At 33.5% G+C, this 19140-nt stretch overlaps 4 protein-coding genes across 6 annotated transcripts; 3 read left to right on the top strand and 1 right to left on the bottom strand.

Annotated features, from left to right (window-relative positions):
• The first annotated feature begins 3171 nt into the window (after window positions 1-3171).
• Window positions 3172-8060, top strand: LOC106449964. The gene is made up of 5 exons (XM_013891623.3): window positions 3172-5143; window positions 5226-5384; window positions 5467-5678; window positions 5947-6211; window positions 6390-8060. The coding sequence occupies exons 1-5, from the start codon at window positions 4946-4948 to the stop codon at window positions 6702-6704; spliced, it is 1149 nt and encodes a 382-aa protein (XP_013747077.2). The 5' UTR covers window positions 3172-4945; the 3' UTR covers window positions 6705-8060.
• Window positions 8061-9636: 1576 nt separating this feature from the next.
• On the top strand, window positions 9637-11111 carry LOC106446750 (60S ribosomal protein L10a-2). The gene is made up of 6 exons (XM_013888533.3): window positions 9637-9731; window positions 9807-9845; window positions 9998-10217; window positions 10306-10471; window positions 10564-10769; window positions 10852-11111. The coding sequence occupies exons 2-6, from the start codon at window positions 9841-9843 to the stop codon at window positions 10903-10905; spliced, it is 651 nt and encodes a 216-aa protein (XP_013743987.1). The 5' UTR covers window positions 9637-9731; window positions 9807-9840; the 3' UTR covers window positions 10906-11111.
• Window positions 11112-12615: 1504 nt separating this feature from the next.
• Window positions 12616-14020, top strand: LOC106446752 (ferredoxin, root R-B2). Of its 3 annotated transcripts, none has more exons than XM_013888535.3 (2): window positions 12616-12814; window positions 13335-14020. In XM_013888535.3, exon 2 carries the CDS (start codon window positions 13362-13364, stop codon window positions 13827-13829), a length of 468 nt encoding a protein of 155 aa, XP_013743989.2. In that variant the 5' UTR covers window positions 12616-12814; window positions 13335-13361; the 3' UTR covers window positions 13830-14020. The 3 variants fall into 3 exon arrangements, with proteins under 3 accessions (XP_013743989.2, XP_013743991.2, XP_013743990.2); XM_013888537.3 differs by having other exon boundaries at window positions 12663-12814; window positions 13350-14020; XM_013888536.3 differs by having other exon boundaries at window positions 12664-12814; window positions 13345-14020.
• A 309-nt stretch (window positions 14021-14329) lies between these two features.
• On the bottom strand, window positions 14330-18616 carry LOC106446751 (protein transport protein SEC24). Its single transcript, XM_013888534.3, has 14 exons — window positions 18173-18616; window positions 18015-18080; window positions 17638-17691; window positions 17356-17528; window positions 17058-17244; window positions 16808-16953; window positions 16574-16728; window positions 16372-16453; window positions 16169-16284; window positions 15927-16025; window positions 15558-15681; window positions 15186-15466; window positions 14807-15021; window positions 14330-14715 (listed from the first exon to the last, which is right to left on the bottom strand). The coding sequence occupies exons 1-14, from the start codon at window positions 18501-18503 to the stop codon at window positions 14504-14506; spliced, it is 2241 nt and encodes a 746-aa protein (XP_013743988.1). The 5' UTR covers window positions 18504-18616; the 3' UTR covers window positions 14330-14503.
• Window positions 18617-19140: the final 524 nt, after the last annotated feature.

The raw sequence follows: 19140 nt of genomic DNA, 5'->3' as shown, positions 1-19140 counted from the left end.
TGTAATCAAAAAAAGAAATTCTAGAACTAGCTAATATTATTTGCCAAATAGTTCATATAATATTACACATAATAATTTATAGTCATTAATTGTAAGAATTATGGAAAGTTTATATAATATTTATTTTTTTCATAAATAATTTATTCATAAACTATGTAAAGTATAATTTTAAAAAGTAATGCTCCATTCGGTTCAATTTAATTGTCGTTGTAAGAAAAAAAAATTTGTTTCAAAATAGAGAAAAATTTTACTTTTACATTTTTTTTGGTACCACTATTAAACTTTACCACCAATCAAAAGACATTTTCATAAATATCACATTCATTAATGTGTACAAGATTAAATAAACCTTACTTTATCTTTAACCCATTATCTTCTTTCTACATGTTGAGATCCATCTTTTCTCTCCGTCGAGATCCATCGACGTCTCCGTCGAGATCCATCGACGTCTCCGCCGAGATCCATCGACGTCTCCGCCGAGATCCATCGTCGTCTCCGTCGAGATTTATCGTCTCTCACGCAAAATTTATTAATAAGATTCTCCAATTTATTTTTCTATTATTGGTTGAAATATGATTAGGTATATAGGTAATTGTGTTTTTGGTTTGAAAATATACAAAATCATATGTTTTTTTAAGTTTTATATGCATAAACCTAGAACGACAATTAAAATGAAATGAAGGGAGTATATAAAAAACAGTATAATAGCTTTATTTACATTATTTTATACATTTACGGGGTTCTAGTTTACACAATAAAAAGTTATTATCAACAAAAAACATAGAGCAAATTAGCTCAATATACTAAACAAAGTGGGATACCATAGAATGGGGAGGGGGGGGGGGGGAATGGTAATGATGGGGGGGGGGGGAAATAAGGTATGTAGTGCAAATATGGTAAATGTTGTGGGTAGGAAGTACAAATTCTCAAAAACATATGACACTGGGGCCTAGCGCATGAGACATGTATCCTCCTTAAACTTTTTTTATTTTCCGCATGATTTAAAAAAAATTAACGAGCACTATAAGAACAGACAAAGGATCTCTTTATATATTTTTTTTTAACACGCAAGATCTCTTTATCTTAATCCCCTTTTTAGAAGAACATGGTATTTCATATACATTATGCATCTCATAATCCATGTCTGCTAAAAAAAAATCTCACTTTCTGCATGACTGTTCTTATGAAATCCCATTATATCTTGTCATAGGATTTACTCATATATGTTTAATGATTATACTCTTATATTTTTAAAAGGTCGGAAATGTTATGAGAGCGATTTGAAAGTTGATGTATTAAAGTGAATAAATTAATTAATTAAATAATTTAATCTATTAATTTAAAGTCATATTTTTATTTACTATTAACTATTCATAATACATCCACTTAAAAAATAGTTAATATGATGTATTTGATTATATACATTAATAGTAAATTAACTATAAATTTGATTTTTTTTCATAATGAACAAATTAGCTCAATATACTAAAAAAAGTGGATACCATAGAATGGGGAAAAAATGGTAATGATGGGGTGAAGAAAATTTAGGGGAAATAAAGTATGGAGTGCAAATAGGGTAGATTTTGTGTGTAGGGAGTACAAATTCTCTTTAATTATAACAAAACTCTTGGGAAAGAATCTAACTATTTTTATAAAGTAAAACATTAATTAATTTCATAATTAGTAATATAATATTGTTGTAAATCACTGTTAACTAAAATTTTAGTATAAAACAAGAAAATAAAATTTTATACTATTTTTTTTATAAATTTTATAATTGTATTCTGTATTATATAAAAATAGAAATGCTATATGCATTATATTTGAAAAATTATATTAAATATGTCAATTAACAAATTTATATTTTTAAAATTTTCATTTCAATTAATTACAACTCATCAGTATAATCGGTTAAAATTCGTAAAGTATGTGATATTTTTATACAAAAATAAATTTATTAATACAGGTTAAACTTTTATATCTACAAATATATATAATATTTTTATTTAATTTGAAACTCACAGAAATATATTGTTTATAAATGAGTATAAAAAATATAATAGTATATAATAACCTTTAGTTCATATACTATTTAAGATTTTGTTATTAGAAAACTATGAATTTTAGTAATTCATTTAAAATATTAATGAAAAATAAAATTTTAACTATAAATTTATTTATTTTATTCTAATTATACCAAGATATGTTGAGAAAAAATTAGAAAATATCACCAAAACTAAAATATTTTTTTATAAAATAATATATTAATGTAATAACAAAAACAAATTCAAAATTCATGTAATCTTCCAAACTCAACAAATTTTTTTGTCATCTCCAAATTCAAAGATAGTTGTGAATTTCTCAAAATTCTTGACAAAATACAAAGTTTTGAAAATAACTATCAAACTCGAAATGATAGTATTTCAAATTTTACAAAAGATAAAATCATAGATAATAAAGAATATATTTTTGAAATGCACCACGAAAAAACAATCTACATATGCTGTAAAAATTAAAAGCAATATAATATTTTGAATTCTTAACTAAAAATAAGATAAAACTTAATATCGTAACATCCACAAAATATCCTATCTCAATAAAATTTACTAATATAATATGATAGATGCTACTATGTATAAAATTTACTATAATAATAGGTCTATCATATTTGATAAAAATAGTGTTTTTATTTATAAATACCGTAAAATACTAAATAATATATGTTAAAATATATTATTTTAAACGCAACAGGTAAATATAAATTATCGTCAACATAATTATTTCCCATAATATAAATAAATAAATTTAAAAATTTATTATATGCATAATGTATAAGTTAAAGAAAAAACATATTTTAAAGGATGTTCTTTATTTGATTATTTCAAATTGTTATTTTATTGTATCTAACTCGAAAATATATTAGTAAGTAATAAAAAATAATAATAAAGTAAAATGTAATAAACAAATCACTATATATTAATAATTCCAAATAAAAAATAACAATACTATTATAGAGTTACACAATATATAACACTAAAAAAGAAATTATATATTTAAAATATTTGTAATAATATCAGATATATTAATAAAATAAAAATATCCACACGGACGTGCGGATTGAAATCTAGTTAGAGTATTAAATTAGATATTCTAGTATTAAGAGCTTCATGAAATTTAGTTAATTTATTTTATGAGATTATCTCTTAAATGAAAATATATTATAAATTAGTTGTTTTTGAATTAGTTAACTATTTTTGATTTGATAATATTACCATTAATAAATGTCTTAAACTAACATTTTTGATGGTAGCATGGATTATAAACATATGTTAGACGAAAATTAATTGTATATAATGTTTTTGTTTTAATATAATAGATAACAATGTTGTAAAAAAAAAAGAATAGCTAACAAAAATGAGGATGCTATCGAGTGTTTTTGTAAGACTTGTATGACACTGAAATTGAGCTAAGATCAAAGCATATTAACCAATCACTCATTTAGTTCTTTTTTTTACAACAATATAACTAAACTATCAGCGCTGCGAAAAATTTGCGGGCAAGAGATATTGATTGTGATCAGCGTTGTAGTATCTGTGGTGTCGAGTAAGAATCCATTAATTATGTCCTTTTTGAATGTCTACCAACTTTACAAATTTGGATTTTGTCGAAGATACCTTCTCTTTTGGGTGTTTTTCTTTCTCGTTCGGTGTTTACTAATATGAATTATCTTTTTTAGAGGCTACCGAGATAATATGATTTCAGTTCATTTTCTTGGACTATGTGGTATATTCGGAAGAACAGGAATAATAAGTTATATTCAAACAGAAATGGCGATCCTCAGGAAATCTTACGAATAGCGAAAGTGGAAGCAGTGGTTTGGGCAGATGCCTAACTTACGGTTCCTGTCAACCATAATTCATCTTTCTCCTCAACAGAGTGGCTGTCATCAGAGCAGACCAAAGTTTGTTTTGTAGATGGTGCATGGAAGGCAAATGATAAGTTCTCAGGCTAAGGATGGTTTTGTAGGACTAATGGTTTAGAAGAGAAGATGATGGGAGCAATGAATCTCCGAAGAAGCTTATCCGCTTTACATGCTGAATGTGAAGTTTTTATATGGGCTATGGAATACATGAAGATCCACAATTTTTCAGACGTAACTTTTGCAACAGACTGTTCTCAATTGGTGAAGATGATGTCATAACCTGAAGAATGGCCAGCTTTTGCTACACTCTTGGAGGAGTTCCAGCGCAGTAAGCTTTTTTTCCCTTCCTTCAAGATCCGACATATTTCGAGAATTCAAAATCTAGTGACGGACAAGGTGGCACGAGGTGCTAGGTGTTCCCATACTGCTATGTTCTATGTTGAGCATATATGCTGGTTTAATTATCACTCATTTAGATCAATAGGGTACATATTTAGAAAGATTAAAATCTACATTGTAGGTTAATTTCGATAAATTTATATTTGGGAAAGGTCGGTTTTTAAATTTCACATTGTAGATTACGTTTTCCATCCCCAAAATTTCGCAAACCAAGTTAGTGAGGGTAGAAACTGAAAGTTAATGATAATAAAATTCAATTTTACTGTTGGTTTATTATTAATGTAAACAATTAAATATGTCATATTAACTAATTTTGTAAGTGATCATACTATGATTTGTTAATAATACATAAAAATAGAACCATAAATTAATAGACTAGATGATTCTAGAATTATATTCTGTCAAATAACGTTTTAAGAAACTAAAACAAAGATTTTTACCAAAATAAAAAATAAAACAATGAGATGTCAAAATAAAAAACAAAGAGTAAGACCGATCACTAGCTGGAATAAAGGAATATCCGGATATCCAAAAAGAAAAAAAAAAAGAAACTTGGAAAAATGGCAATCCAACATATAGCTTGTTGGAATCAAATGTGATAGAAACTTTCAAATTCAAACAAGAATGAGGCGTATTGGATTTCACAACTTAAATCAACAAAGAACAAGGAGGATACTTACTTCTTCTTCTTCAACCGTTCTTCCTCATCTTGCACCATCATGTCAAGAAACCATTCTCTCACCCCAAGATCCAAAACCCAAAACAGATCTTCCAAGCAGTTTCAGCTTCTTGCGAGAAACAAAGCCATCCATTTCTTGCCCGGTACGTTTCTCTTACTTCTCCAGAAAACTTGTAAGGACTACATTTTTTGTTTTCACAGTGTACTTATATGTTGTGAAAACAGAGGAATCAAGTTACAGATTCAGTGAACAGAGTTAAGCTCCGAGATGGGAGATTCCTTTCTTATAAAGAGAGAGGTGTTCCAAAGAACGAAGCTAAATACAAGATCATTCTTATTCATGGGTTTGGAAGCTCCAAAGAGATGAACTTCTCTGCTTCAAAAGTATATTATTTTGGGCTTTTTTGTGGGTTTTTAGGTTTTTTTTGTAAAGTTGTCTTTATCTTATCTCACCTGGATTTTGTAGGAGTTGATAGAAGAGCTAGGCGTATATTTTCTACTCTACGACCGAGCTGGATATGGAGATTCTGATCCAAACCCGGAACGTTCGTTGCAGAGCGAAGCGCTTGACATAGAAGAACTTTCTCATAAGTTGCAGATAGGACACAAGTTTTACATAATTGGAGTTTCCATGGGATCATATCCTACGTGGAGTTGTCTTAAACACATACCTCACAGGTAAAAATTGTCCACCATCAACGAGGGATTGTGGCCTGGTGTGATTAACTTAAGGTTAATAATATCCGTGGTTGATTTTTTATAGTTAACACCCCCAACAATCGTATAAATTATTAATATTTGTGGTCTTATCGTAGAAAATGTTAAAATTTTGGTTTTATTGTATAAATGTTAAATTTGAGGTTTTATTTTTATATCGAAGAATAAAAATTTATAAATATTCCAGGCTAGTTTTTTTTTTTTTTTTTGAAAAAGGGTTTGCTTGCAGGCTAGCTGGAGTGGCGTTTGTAGCTCCAGTGGTAAACTATGGATGGCCGTCGCTTTCTAAGAAGCTTATAAAGAAAGACTACAGGAGAGGGCTTATAAAGTGGTGTTTTCGGATATCGAAATATGCACCTGGGCTGTTACATTGGTGGATCAGTCAGAAACTCTTCCCATCAACTACTTCAGTCATTGAAAGCAATCAACTCTATTTCAACACCAGTGACATTGAAGTACTCAAGAGAATTACCGGTTTTCCTATGCTTACTAAGGTAAATCCATACCTTATATATATCACATATGAGCTTTTTGCTTATTCGGTTTAGCTGGACTTACTCTGATTAATGTTCTGATTATTTGGTATAAGACCAAATTTTGGTTTGGTTCGTTGCAAGAAATCTCGATTTGGTTTGGTTCAGTTCAATTTTTAGTGGTCTTATTTGCCTGTAGGATAAACTACGGGAAAGGAGTGTATTTGATACTCTAAAAGACGATTTCTTGGCGGGCTTCGGGCAATGGGACTTTGATCCATCTGATGTAAGAATGAGTGGAGAGAACTCTGTTCATATATGGCATGGAAAGGAAGACAAGGTGGTTCCGTTTCAACTTCATAGATGCATCTTGAAGAAGCTGCCTTGGATCAAGTATCATGAGATACCTCATGGAGGACATTTGATCGTACACTATGATGGTACGTGCGATGCGGTTCTAAGGGCACTATTGGTCGGGGAAAATCAAAAGTTGTATCAACCCGAACACAACTAACTCTCTTGTGTTTGGAGACTCATACGATTTTAAATTGTTAACAAGCATTTTGTCATATAAGAACTATAATACAATCACAAAACTATATGAAACACACACACACACACATATATATATATATATATAAAACATACTAGTTGATCCTATTTTTCCTCCTATAGAGTAAGCCATGATAAACGTTGATTATGGCATCTACAACTACAATATAGAGGAAGGAAATGGAGCAATACGTCTTTAACTTGTGTATGTATAAGAAGGTTAACTATTTATCATACGAAATTACTGCAAATTAGATTGAATGAAATATCTCATAAAATGTAACTTACTGAAAGTTTAAAACAAATAACAACACAGTGAAATCTAATTTAGACTAGACATTAGCACAAGCAGAATATACAGACCTCAACTTATCAAAATCTAGACACACCAAATATCCAATTTTCATCATTATAATTAAACCAGAGAAGGAAAAAAAATTAAACCAGGGAGTAGCACAATGTTCACACCAAAATTCTAGAGTTTGTTGTAACAATTTGCTAGAGTTACAGCCAAAACATCCAAACAAAAATGAAATAAATGTCTTCAAACCAATTAAACCTAGCTCCATCAAGAAAACACAAACAAGCATAAGCGTTTAAAGATACATCAAGTTCTCAACATCATCTAGTCCAATAATGTCCCACATGTTAGTAAGATAGCGGTTGGATGTGTCTTTGATTTCAACTTTTCTCAAATGGTTGTTTTGTAGATTGTAAAGAAAAATGTGGAAACGAATGGTACTTTTACGTTGAACGATCATCTTGCAGGTGCTGGGATTACGAGATGTATTTTGAGGTACCAAAATAACCTCACCGTTTCTAGTTGTACATTGTACCCTAAAACGGATGTCACTGAGTAAATGCATCTGAGAAAGATCCAACACAAATGTCTTTCTGGCCCACATATTCTTCTCCGCATCATCCATAACCCATAGTTCCATCACACCTCTCTTTTCAAAATCGTCATTGTATAAAACAGCTACTCTCAGGGGCGGACCTACAGCAAGACTAGGTGTGGCATGTGCTCCACTCTAATTTTTTATTTTTCATTAATAGTTACTGCTAAAAATTATTGAAATGTTTCTAAGTATGACACTAATATAAGAATATATATGATTTTATACCCCATACTAAAACCAGCCCTGGATCCGCCCCTGGCTACTCTTCCACCGTATTCTATAAGATCAGTAAAACAAGGCAAGCACCGTAATGTGTTACCTTCAGGCACTTGGAACATACTGATTTCTTCATAATGAATATCAAAACTGACAAGTACAGTATGAATCCAAAAAGTCGAAGCTAGGTAATAGACACTCCTCTTGATGGTCAATCTTTGTGTTAAAGAACAATGTGATCGACACGGGTTTGAAATATTTCTCCACTGACTTGACCATCTCCTCCTAGTAGTAAGCCCCATTGCTCTGGCACGTACCTTCCGCATACTTCAATGGGTGCTGAAACTATGCAAAGCACTTTATATTGATCATGAAGAGGATCATGTCCGATATATATGGTACATGAACTTCTTATTCGGGCGATCTTCAGCTATGATGCTGGAGTGGAACTTCTTTAACAGAAACACAGTTTTGAATACAATAAAATGGAATCTCATCTATATTATTAAAGTTGAAGTACACATTGAGATTGTTTGGCAATATGGATAGTAATTAAAAAAACAGTATTGTTTGGAAACATAGATAGCAGTAAATTAGGAAGAAAAAAAAAGGAATTATGCTAATAAAAAATTGGAAGTCCATTACATTATATTAAAAAGTAATTGGTCTATGTTACTTGATATATATATTCAAATCAAAATAATAATTTAAAATTGATTTATATCAAAAATTCATTCAAAAATATACATGTATTCAAAATTTGATTTTTACTAACATATTTTCCAATAACTATTATAAAAATGTTTTCAGTATATATAAGAAAAATACAAAGTCCAATTTCAAACACCAACTTAAATTTTGGTTTTTATATTTCACATTAAATTTTAAAATATAATATATGTAATTATTTATATGATTACGTATAAAATATTATTAATTATAAGAAAACTTATTTGATAGTACGTATAAAATACGATTAATTATATGATAACACATATTTTGTAACTTATGATGACACATATAGGATATATATATATATATATATATATATATAATAGTGATTAGGAGTGGACGTTCGGGTTCATTTTCGGGTCTTTTTGGGATTTCGTGTTCAATTAAGATCTTTGAGTATTTGGTTCGGATTTGGATAACCAATTTAAATAGGTTTGGTTTAAATATTTAGATAGAGAATTAATAATTATTTCAGTATTGTTGGAGTTTTGAGTATATTTTAACTATTTAAGATATTTACGTTTGATTATTTGTATATATTTTCAAGCATTTAAGCGAACTTAAAAGTATCATATATATTCTGGATGTTTTTATATATATTATATATATAAGTATATAAATCTATTTTGGATACCCAAAATACTTCAGTTCGGATCGGATTATATTTCAGTTATTAAAATACCAAAATTTTAAATAATTCGGATATTTAATAAATTCTGGTTCGGATTTAGTACTACTTATTCGGATTTGGATCAGTTCAATTTTTTGAATTCGGGTTTTTTATCCAACTCTAAATAGTGACATAAAAATCAAATAGTATCATATTTTTTAAGAAGAAAATATATCCGCACGGACGTGCGGATCAAAATCTAGTTTTTATTAAGTGTTGATAAAATCCGGATAATAATAATATATGTAAACTACACATGTAATTGACCAAAGTAAACAGACGCTAAAAGAAAAAAAGGAAAAACAAAAACTAAAGATGGGCTTTATTTCTACTGATTCATTGGGCCCACCAATATAACAAAGGCCCAAGTTGACGATATCAGTCTAGCTAGGGTTTTACTCTCTTCCTTTCATATAAATTCTTGAAGCCGCCTCAAACGCAGAGTAAGGGTTTCCTCTGCTTCACCTCTCAGGTTCGTCACTTTCGTTTCGTCTTCTTCGTTGATTCCGTGAACATTTCTTTAACGTTTTCGATTACTTGTTTACAGGTTCAGAGATTCGTTCAACCGAGAGAAACTCAAGATGAGGTAAAAGCCTGAAACATCTCACAATTTTTCATATTAGATAGATCTTTGTCTTTGCTTGGTTTATGTCTTGTCTGAATACTTTGGATTATGTAGTGGATGGTGTTTGATTGTTGGTTCTAAATTGAGTTTTAAATGGGATTGTGTTTGTACAGTAAGCTTCAGAGTGAGGCTCTTAGAGAAGCCATCACAACCATCAAGGGCAAATCTGAGGACAAGAAGCGTAACTTTGTGGAGACGATTGAGCTTCAGATTGGTCTGAAGAACTACGACCCGCAAAAGGACAAGCGTTTCAGTGGATCTGTCAAGCTCCCGCACATTCCTCGCCCTAAGATGAAGGTCTGCATGCTTGGAGATGCTCAGCACGTTGAGGAGGTGAGATAATTAATAACATCTCTGATTCAGTTGTGTTGGTGAAATGTTTGTGGTTTGGGTATTAATGCAAAAGTCTTTGGTTTGGTAGGCTGAGAAGATGGGTCTAGACTCTATGGATGTTGAGGCTTTGAAGAAGCTTAATAAGAACAAGAAGCTTGTTAAGAAGCTTGCAAAGAAGTACCATGCTTTCTTGGCTTCTGAGTCAGTCATCAAGCAGATTCCCCGTCTTCTTGGTCCTGGTCTTAACAAAGCTGGTGAGTTTCTTTCGATAACTTAAAGTCACGTTGTTTAGGTGTTTGAATGAGTCTTGTTCTGAACTGTTCTTGAAATGGTTTCTGACATACAGGAAAGTTCCCAACTCTAGTGAGTCACCAGGAGTCCTTGGAAGGGAAGGTGAATGAGACAAAAGCGACTGTGAAGTTCCAGTTGAAGAAGGTTCTGTGTATGGGTGTTGCTGTTGGTAACCTTTCCATGGAGGAGAAGCAGCTCTTCCAGAATGTTCAGATGAGCATCAACTTCCTTGTCTCCCTCTTGAAGAAGAATTGGCAAAACGTAATGTTCCTGTCTAATTCTACTGCATCAATCTTTAATCAAGCTCTCTCTAATCTTATTTTGAAATGGTAATCTTTTGCAGGTGAGGTGTTTGTACTTGAAGAGCACCATGGGACCACCACAAAGGATCTTTTGAGTTCTCTGCTCTTTCATCTTCGAACTTTTGCTTTGTGGTTTTTGTTTGTTTCAGAGAACTTAAGTTATGGTTTTGTTTGGTATTAGCAGAACTGAAGTGTTAGTTTGCTTTTTGTTAAGACATTATAATATGCACTGTTGGATTCTACAATGTCGACTCTCCAGTTCAATTTTATCTTTATCAATTATCGAAAACATCATTTGAGATTTCCAAATCTTTGACATTTCTGGACATATAAGATGATGAATGATCCTTGGTTGGATTAGGATGTCTAGGGGAGATAAAGAGGCAAGAGTTTCATCGTGTGGCTACTATTTCTCATTTGAAGTAATTGATTAGGCTGTAGGCAATTTGTTTCCGCAATTGGAATTTACAGAAGATGACTTTGTGAAGTAAATCTGAGTTTGTCTGAATAGAGATGCAGAAGCAAATCAAAAGGAGAGGGTCTAAAGGAAGTAGGATCAATTCTAAGTGTGTTTGCGTCAAAATGTGAGCACAACAATTTGGCTTTCATGATGGGATCGACAATATGTCGGTTAAGTTACAAGGCATTATTAGGAGAACAGATGATGTGCCAAATAGTGCTGAGTTTTGTCGATTTATGGAACAGATGATGTGCCAAATAGTGCTGAGTTTTGTCGATTTATGTCGACATAAATCATAAATTCACAATAGTATAAAGAGAAACAAATAAATTGTTTAAGAAGTTCAAAACTATCCCCCAGGGTTTAAGCGTTGTACACGGCCAATGGCATGAGTCAAAGGACACACGAGTTCGCAACATTGTAGTGCCAACTTCCCCACTTTGACCTTTGATCTCACTCATCCACCAACAAAAGACCAGTACGCATTCATCACAATTATACTTCTTATTTATTTTACAGAATATAAATTCCCCAATGTTTTTTTCTTCATTAATACAGTAAAGGCTATAGCAATGGTGAAGACCCCATGTGTGTTTTTAATTGTCTAGCCAAATATTCTATCAAGATCCCCATCTTTTTTTTTTTTTTAATCAAGAACGTATAAGTTTTAGTGTCATTAGATATAAGTTACCACTATTAATTTACAGAAAGACGACTCACACTTTGTAATTCGTCACAAGTATCATAATCAAATTTTTTTTTTTTTGCGAATCATTTAAAACTAAAAATGTAACACATTCTTCCTGTTTAATTAGATAAATCATTTTATGATAAAAGTACATCAAATATATAAACTCTATATGTAGAAAGGAACGTTTTTTACAAAACATTTATCTTTCTAAAAGCAGAGAGTATCAATTATTTATTTACTTAACTATATTTTTTTAAATAAATTTAGGATGTCTAAAATTTAATGTCTAGAAATATATTTTTAGGATAATAATAATTTTAAGAATGCTTTTAAAAACTGAAATTTTAAAAGCTACTCTTTGAATAGATTATTTGATGAGGGTTATGAGTTGACTAGCCATGTATATTTTTGTAAACACAATATAATTATTTAAACATTAAAAATATAAAGAGAATTATATAACTTGAAGAAAAAATGACCCTTAATTTAATTAAACAAATAACCAGTTTCCTAATGATCAGATTTAACATGAAACTTATCCCATGAAATACATCTTTCAAAACATATAAATACTGGATTATGTTTTCATGACAAGAGAGATTCACTTTGTAACTTTTTTTTGGTAAAAAAAAAAAAACCTAAAACACACAGATGAATTTGAAATAATAGAAAAATGAAAAAGTTAGTAGGTCTAAAAAATTATAAGCCGACGAAGGTGGGAAGCAAGTTGGGCCGTCACGCCCTTCCAAAAGCCACACTCCCCCTTTGATTTTTCTTTCTTTATAAAATCATTCTCCCCTCAACCAACCCCTCTTGTAGTCTCCGCTCATCCACCCTCCCTTTTCTGTTCTTGGTAAGTCTCTGAGATTTGATTTGATTTTATTTTCTTTTGTTGTTTCTCAGATAGTTGTTTGATCTGATGGGATAGATGTTTGTAGATGAAACCTAGTTTGTTGTTGTTATTTGGTTGTGTTCGTTGTGGGGACAAAAAACAAAAATCTTTGTTGCGATGTTGACTGATTTGATGTCATGTTGCTAAGTCGAACTTATTATTTTCAATACTTAGCTGCAAAATATAAATCAAAATCGGTGGAAATAGAATATTCAAGCGACTGATTAACTTTGTCATGTTTAGTGATTCATTATCATTCACTCGTTAGTCTTTGGAGCATCGAGTGAAGAGCTAACACAGCTTTCATGCTTGCATCTTCTCATTACGCTCCATATAGTAACATTTAACATCAGTTTTGCAATTGAAACTTATTACTCAGTTGGTTCAGTTGCTACTTGTGATGCACATTCTTTCTGTGAAATTAATTAGAGATTTAAGAATATTCATATAGATGATTTGAGTTTCCTAACCATAAACATAGACTTGTGCAGCGCAGTTGCATAAAGAAATGGCGACTTTTCAAATCTCTTCCACTAGCATGACCACCAAGGCGGTTCTTAGAAGCCAGCCGACCAACAAGCTCATCACTTACAAGAGCCCACAAGTTTCCATTGGATCCGTCAAGAAAGTCTCGAGATCCTTTGGCTTGAAATGCTCAGCCAATTCTGGTGCCACTATGTCAGCTGTATACAAGGTCAAGCTCATAGGACCCGAAGGCGAAGAACACGAGTTCGAGGTTCAGGACGACCAGTTCATATTGGACGCAGCTGAAGAGGCAGGAGTTGACTTGCCTTACTCTTGCAGAGCCGGAGCGTGTTCCACCTGCGCCGGTCAGATCGTGAAAGGCCAAGTTGACCAGTCTGAAGGTTCGTTTCTTGAGGATGATCACTTGGAGAAAGGTTTTGTCTTGACATGTGTGGCTTACCCGCAGTCGGACTGTGTGATCCATACCCACAAGGAAACTGAACTCTTCTAAGTCACGGTGGTAGTGATGCCCAATTGTCATTTGAGTTATTGTTATTATTGTTATCAGTTTCCTTCTACGAATTTGGGTGTGTTTAATTGTATGCTTTTGTATGGAAACGTCTCAGGATATGCCTTTTAGTGTTCATCAGTCTTCACCGGGTTGCAACTGGTTAATAAAATGGTTAAATGTTATTCAGTCAATCATTTTGTTTGTTTCGTTTGTGTTCACTGGAATTTTCATGTACGGTGAGCAAAATGATGATAATACAATTCAACTTGCACTGAACAAAATATACATCAATACCGGAATAAACCGGTTATATTTTAAACAATTCGGTCCAATTGAAAAAGAAAAAGAAAAACCAAAAATAACCAAACTGAACCGGCATGTATTTTGGTTTATCTTCTTCAACCGAGAACCATTTTAGAACAACTTGATTCCGAAAAAAGTCAATAACCGAGAAACCAAATAAACCGAACCCAACCAACTAACCAAAATCACAGGCCTCAGATGTAAACACGTTAATGAACCATTGGACCAAGGGACTCTACAAAGTTTAAAAATGTTGGGTTGTTAGTCTAGCAAATGTTACAACAAAAAGAGTAGAAAAAACTCAAGCTGGGATACCATTTGAAAATTTTCGGATGTATAAGAAAAGGTAACTGAGTCGTCATTTGTTACTTTTACTTCATGTATTCAGCCACACTCTGCGAAATATCGTCCAGGAACGAAACAAAACCCTTGGCGCTAGCAAAACCGCTACCGTCCACGTCTTGTTCTTCAATAAGATAGTTCTCAAATGCAGTAGCATCGTCTTTCCCTCCTCGAATAAACATCAGTTTTGGTGTGATGCTCCTTCCTTGCTTCACCATATTAATATTCTTCCTCAATAAACCTGTAATAAGAAAGTTTCCATATGTACATAAGCTCTCATATCTTAAAAAGGTGATTTAGTTGGATTTTTCACTTTTAGCGAGCAAACTTACAGTCTTGTGGTGGAGGGAAAGGAAGTGACGGGTCAGCTGTTGATGTGTAGAAGACTATCAAAGTGGTATATGCATCTAAGAAAAATATCGGACTATCACTTGTTAACAATGCTGCACGGCTCAATGAATGACGTGGGTACGCCTGTTTATCCGGTGTTGAATATGACGTTAGCGATGGGTATATCCCGCAATGAAGAGAGCTCGGTTCCAACACACTGCAAATAAAGTACATTTCATTAGTAATTGAATACGCAAACACCAAACACAACAGGAAGGAGAAACTCCATTCGCGTTTACAATTTGCAAAAGAAGCAATTGCAGCCTCTGGATGCAAATATAGTTTACACGACTCATTAGGTTCACTGGAGTGGGTGGTTACCTGAAAAGGCATTGCAAGTAGATTCTGTAATCAGGATGAACACCTTCTTCATGAAACCGGAGGAGAGGATTACGGAGTAAGGCAAAGACTAAGCGAGGTAAAGGCTCAAGTTGGGGACATTGTGAAAACGTGATGTCAATCTGAGAACTCATTGACTTGTTTCCGTTTTTGTATTGGACGAGATTGTACGCATCGTTGTATTGCGCCGTTAGGATTACTAGCCAATCATGAAGCAATGCCCTACCTTCTCGGACTCCATCTTCTAGAGACACTAAAATTACCTGCAGCAATAAAAATAATTACGATAAGTAGGGAATACATACATGATTAGCAGGTTAGTTAATAGATTGACAACATGAAATGATATTTTACCTTGTGAACGAGTAATGAGAGAACAACTTCATGATCCACACTGTCGTAAATCTCATTGATGTTTTGGGCAGTCTCAAATTGCATGGTTCTGATCCTTAGTCGTCTCTGAAGTACGTGTTTGCCTCTGTGGAACACGAATTATATGGAGATTTAAACGAAGCACTACAAGATCCACAATACTTATTAGCATAAATAACTATTCTTAGCTCCGGAATTGACTTTGCACAGGTTCATTAAACTGTATATAACACGATAGGGGAGTTTGAGATATACTATCAACTCTAGGGTCTAGCATGGACCAGTATACGAGGTATGCGATTCATTTTGTTTTGTGCACAATATAGCTTTATCATGTGGATATAATCATACCTACTTGAAGATGGCAATTCGGAATTTTGCAGTCCCTCGGTAGGTACAACAACTGTGTACTGGAATGCAATTTGCACCACAGGTGGCTCTCTAGAATGTCTGGAAAAGGCGTAAAACATCGAAAGAATATAAGTGTAATATCAATGATCAGCAGCTTCACAAAACTCTGTTGCATGGAAAGAATCTGCATCCATTTCATCCCTTCCAATCAATCATGAAAAAGCAATTATTGTTAAGTTTACCTGGAAAAGCCAGTATTATTTGCAAACTCAAAGTCATACGCATATGTTGCATATGAATCACAGCAGATGATATGTTGAAGATTCTCGTACTGTGGATCGGGAAAGAAGTGACCATACTGCAGACAAGGGTAAATAGTTAGCTGACGCAAAAAAAAAGAAACAGAGTATCATCCAAAATTTTGCTTATCACAAAATCCACATACAGAGTGGAGAGGTTTGAATTCAGTTGACGTCCTCAATCTCAAGACGCAATTGAAAGCATACGGACGGTTAAGCATCCGAAACCTTCAAAAAAATAATCACGCAGTTCTGTTTCAATTTATCTGTCAACACGTGAAGAAAACACAGCATGTCTTCCTTCTCTTGAATTAAAACAACTAATGTTGGGAAAGCATCAGAACTAACATGTCTTGGGGAAGAGTCGAATCATCAGTGCTTGAATACAAAAACAGCGAGCCGCCACTTTCGATGCTAAGGAACTTTAACGATGCTAAATCTGTGTACTCATTTGTAACTGCAAACACGTCTACGCATACACCTGATTGGACAGCAATGGTGGCCTATAAAAAAGCCGTCAGTTCCAAAAGCTAAAAGTATATCTATCTTTGAGATAAAAGAAAGTACTGAAGTAAGACTTACTAAGTCTTTGTAGAACGGTGTTTGCTCAGGAAGCAGAGCACGATCAGCATCAACCCTTTTACTTGCGTACTGTTCACCATACCTACTTGTATCCAGCTGCCCACGTCCATAATCAGGAGGACCAGACATGAAAGCAAACACCCTAGCTGCACTTATATCAAGTCAGTAAAACGCTTAACACTGAGGAAAGAAAAAACAAGATTATGTTGAAATATAGAGTATGGACATGCTATATATTTTGTTCACAGACCTAATGCAAATGTATTCCCAAATTCAGATCCTAGATAGTTGAAGAGAGCTTCCATTGCAGTACCAAATCCTCTACCGCCCATCAACACACCATCTATCCCTTGAGCTGCTCCAGATGATCTCTCCCAAGAAGTTATTGGTCTGAGTGTCTCAAGAGCGGCAGCAATACGATCCTTGCAAGTTTCTACCTGCAGGTAAGTATAGAACGGGACTTAATCTCCCTACAGGTGTTCCTAGCAACTTTTTGTCAAACAATCACCATGAATGACCAAGGAAGTAGATGTTAAAAATGAACATACCGGAGCTAAAAACTGTAACAAGGGCATGGCATCCTCAAGTTCTAGAGGTAATTTGCTCTCCGCATCGGGTGGAATAAATACATTCTTTACAACTGGTATAGGACCTTGAACATCATACAGTCCTATTTTGTGACTGAATGTAGCAAGACCGAAAAGAGACCCTGGACTCAGAGCTGCAACATAGAAAACAGGAGAGAACAAACAAAAAAAAATCTACCTTTAGAACACAGCACACAGAATTTTAAAAATTCAATCGTTGCTTTAAGTTTTGTATCAAATGACCTTCCAGAGCAGCTAGCAATGCACTTTTCGTTAGCTCCAAAAATTCCTCAGAAGCTGCAAATTAAAAAATTGATTATGCACAAAACATTTGATCAAGGAGATGACACGAATACACATAATAAACGGAAAAATAGGAAAACTGAAGAAAACAGATGTTTATGAAGACCAACTAAATGATCATCACATCACAACATAAACAAGCAAAAAAAACATCTATAAGAACAAAGAGAAAACATACAAACTCAAACTAGAATCTCGATCCAGATCACATTCAATCAAAATTGTGAGCAACAATTCTACACGCATTGCAATTCAAAGTTCACCAACGCGCGATTCAACTACAATCTACACTAACCACAGAAGAAGAGAAGCCTTACAGGAGAGATCAATGGCTGCGACGTACACAGGCCTCGCTTGCGTCATCTCTTCCTCAGATCCATCCACTAGAAAACAAAAAAACATTTAATCAAAACAAAAATCAATAAACAAAAATCAAACCAATGGATACAAGAGGCGATGATGATAAAGAACGAACGAGGCAGCTCGAGATCAACGAAGGAGGAGCTCGTTTCGGGGATAGAGTCGTGAGGGTAAGAGTAACGAGCGATCGCATCGGAAGAGAGTCCATTAAGCGTGCCGCAAAGCGAGCAGGTCCAGGCCCACTGATCGAGCTCACAGTAAGTGTTGAAGTAAGCGTAGCAGTTTTCGCAGCGAGGAAGGAGATGGCCGTTGGATCCGTACGCTGGTCCGATTCCGGTCTCGTCTTTTGCGGCGAATGGCGTTACTGTGAGTCCCCAGGGGAGTCCTGACGCCTCCAGAGCGTCGGAGTCGATCGGGAAACGCGACGCCGTTGCTCGCACGGCCATCTTATATTCAGATCCTTTTCTTTGTGGTGGTGGTGGATCGGGGGGAATGGGACGAGAGCACGGCGAGTGTCTGTGCGCCAATTTCGTCTACGGCGCAGGTTAGCTTATGAGTGATGGTGTCAACTCATTTGCACGAGTGGGTCCGGTGCGGTTGAACCGCTTTTTCAATTTGTTTCTTACGCACCGTTAAACCATCCGGTCTACTTATTTATGTATTTAACCAATTTGTTTCTTGATTTTTTTTTTTTGAACTGAGGCTTTCTATTATGTTTCTTGATTTTTTTTGTCCATTTGAGTTAATCTTTCTTTTTGTCTGTAAAATGTGAAAATTTACACCGTTTTCAAATTGAATATTTAATTAATTTTATTTGAGAAATAAACTAAACACGAACTGAAATTAAAGCGATTTTTTTCAGAAATAATGATTTTACTTGCTGCCGTAAGAAATTACATTTGAATAGTTGGGAGGAAACAAATTGACATACATATCATCCATCACATATTTTGTTTTTTCTTAAATTGGACGATTTTTATCCAAATTCGCCCGGTTCAGTAACTTTTATTTATAAGAAGTTATTGATGAATATTATTTTTATATTTTAAAAAATAAGGAGGTCTTAGCGTTTGAAGCGAATAA

The sequence above is a fragment of the Brassica napus genome, chromosome A4 (assembly GCF_020379485.1).
Source record: "Brassica napus cultivar Da-Ae chromosome A4, Da-Ae, whole genome shotgun sequence".
NCBI lineage: Eukaryota > Viridiplantae > Streptophyta > Magnoliopsida > Brassicales > Brassicaceae > Brassica > Brassica napus.
This window is presented reverse-complemented; position numbering and strand designations above follow the sequence as displayed.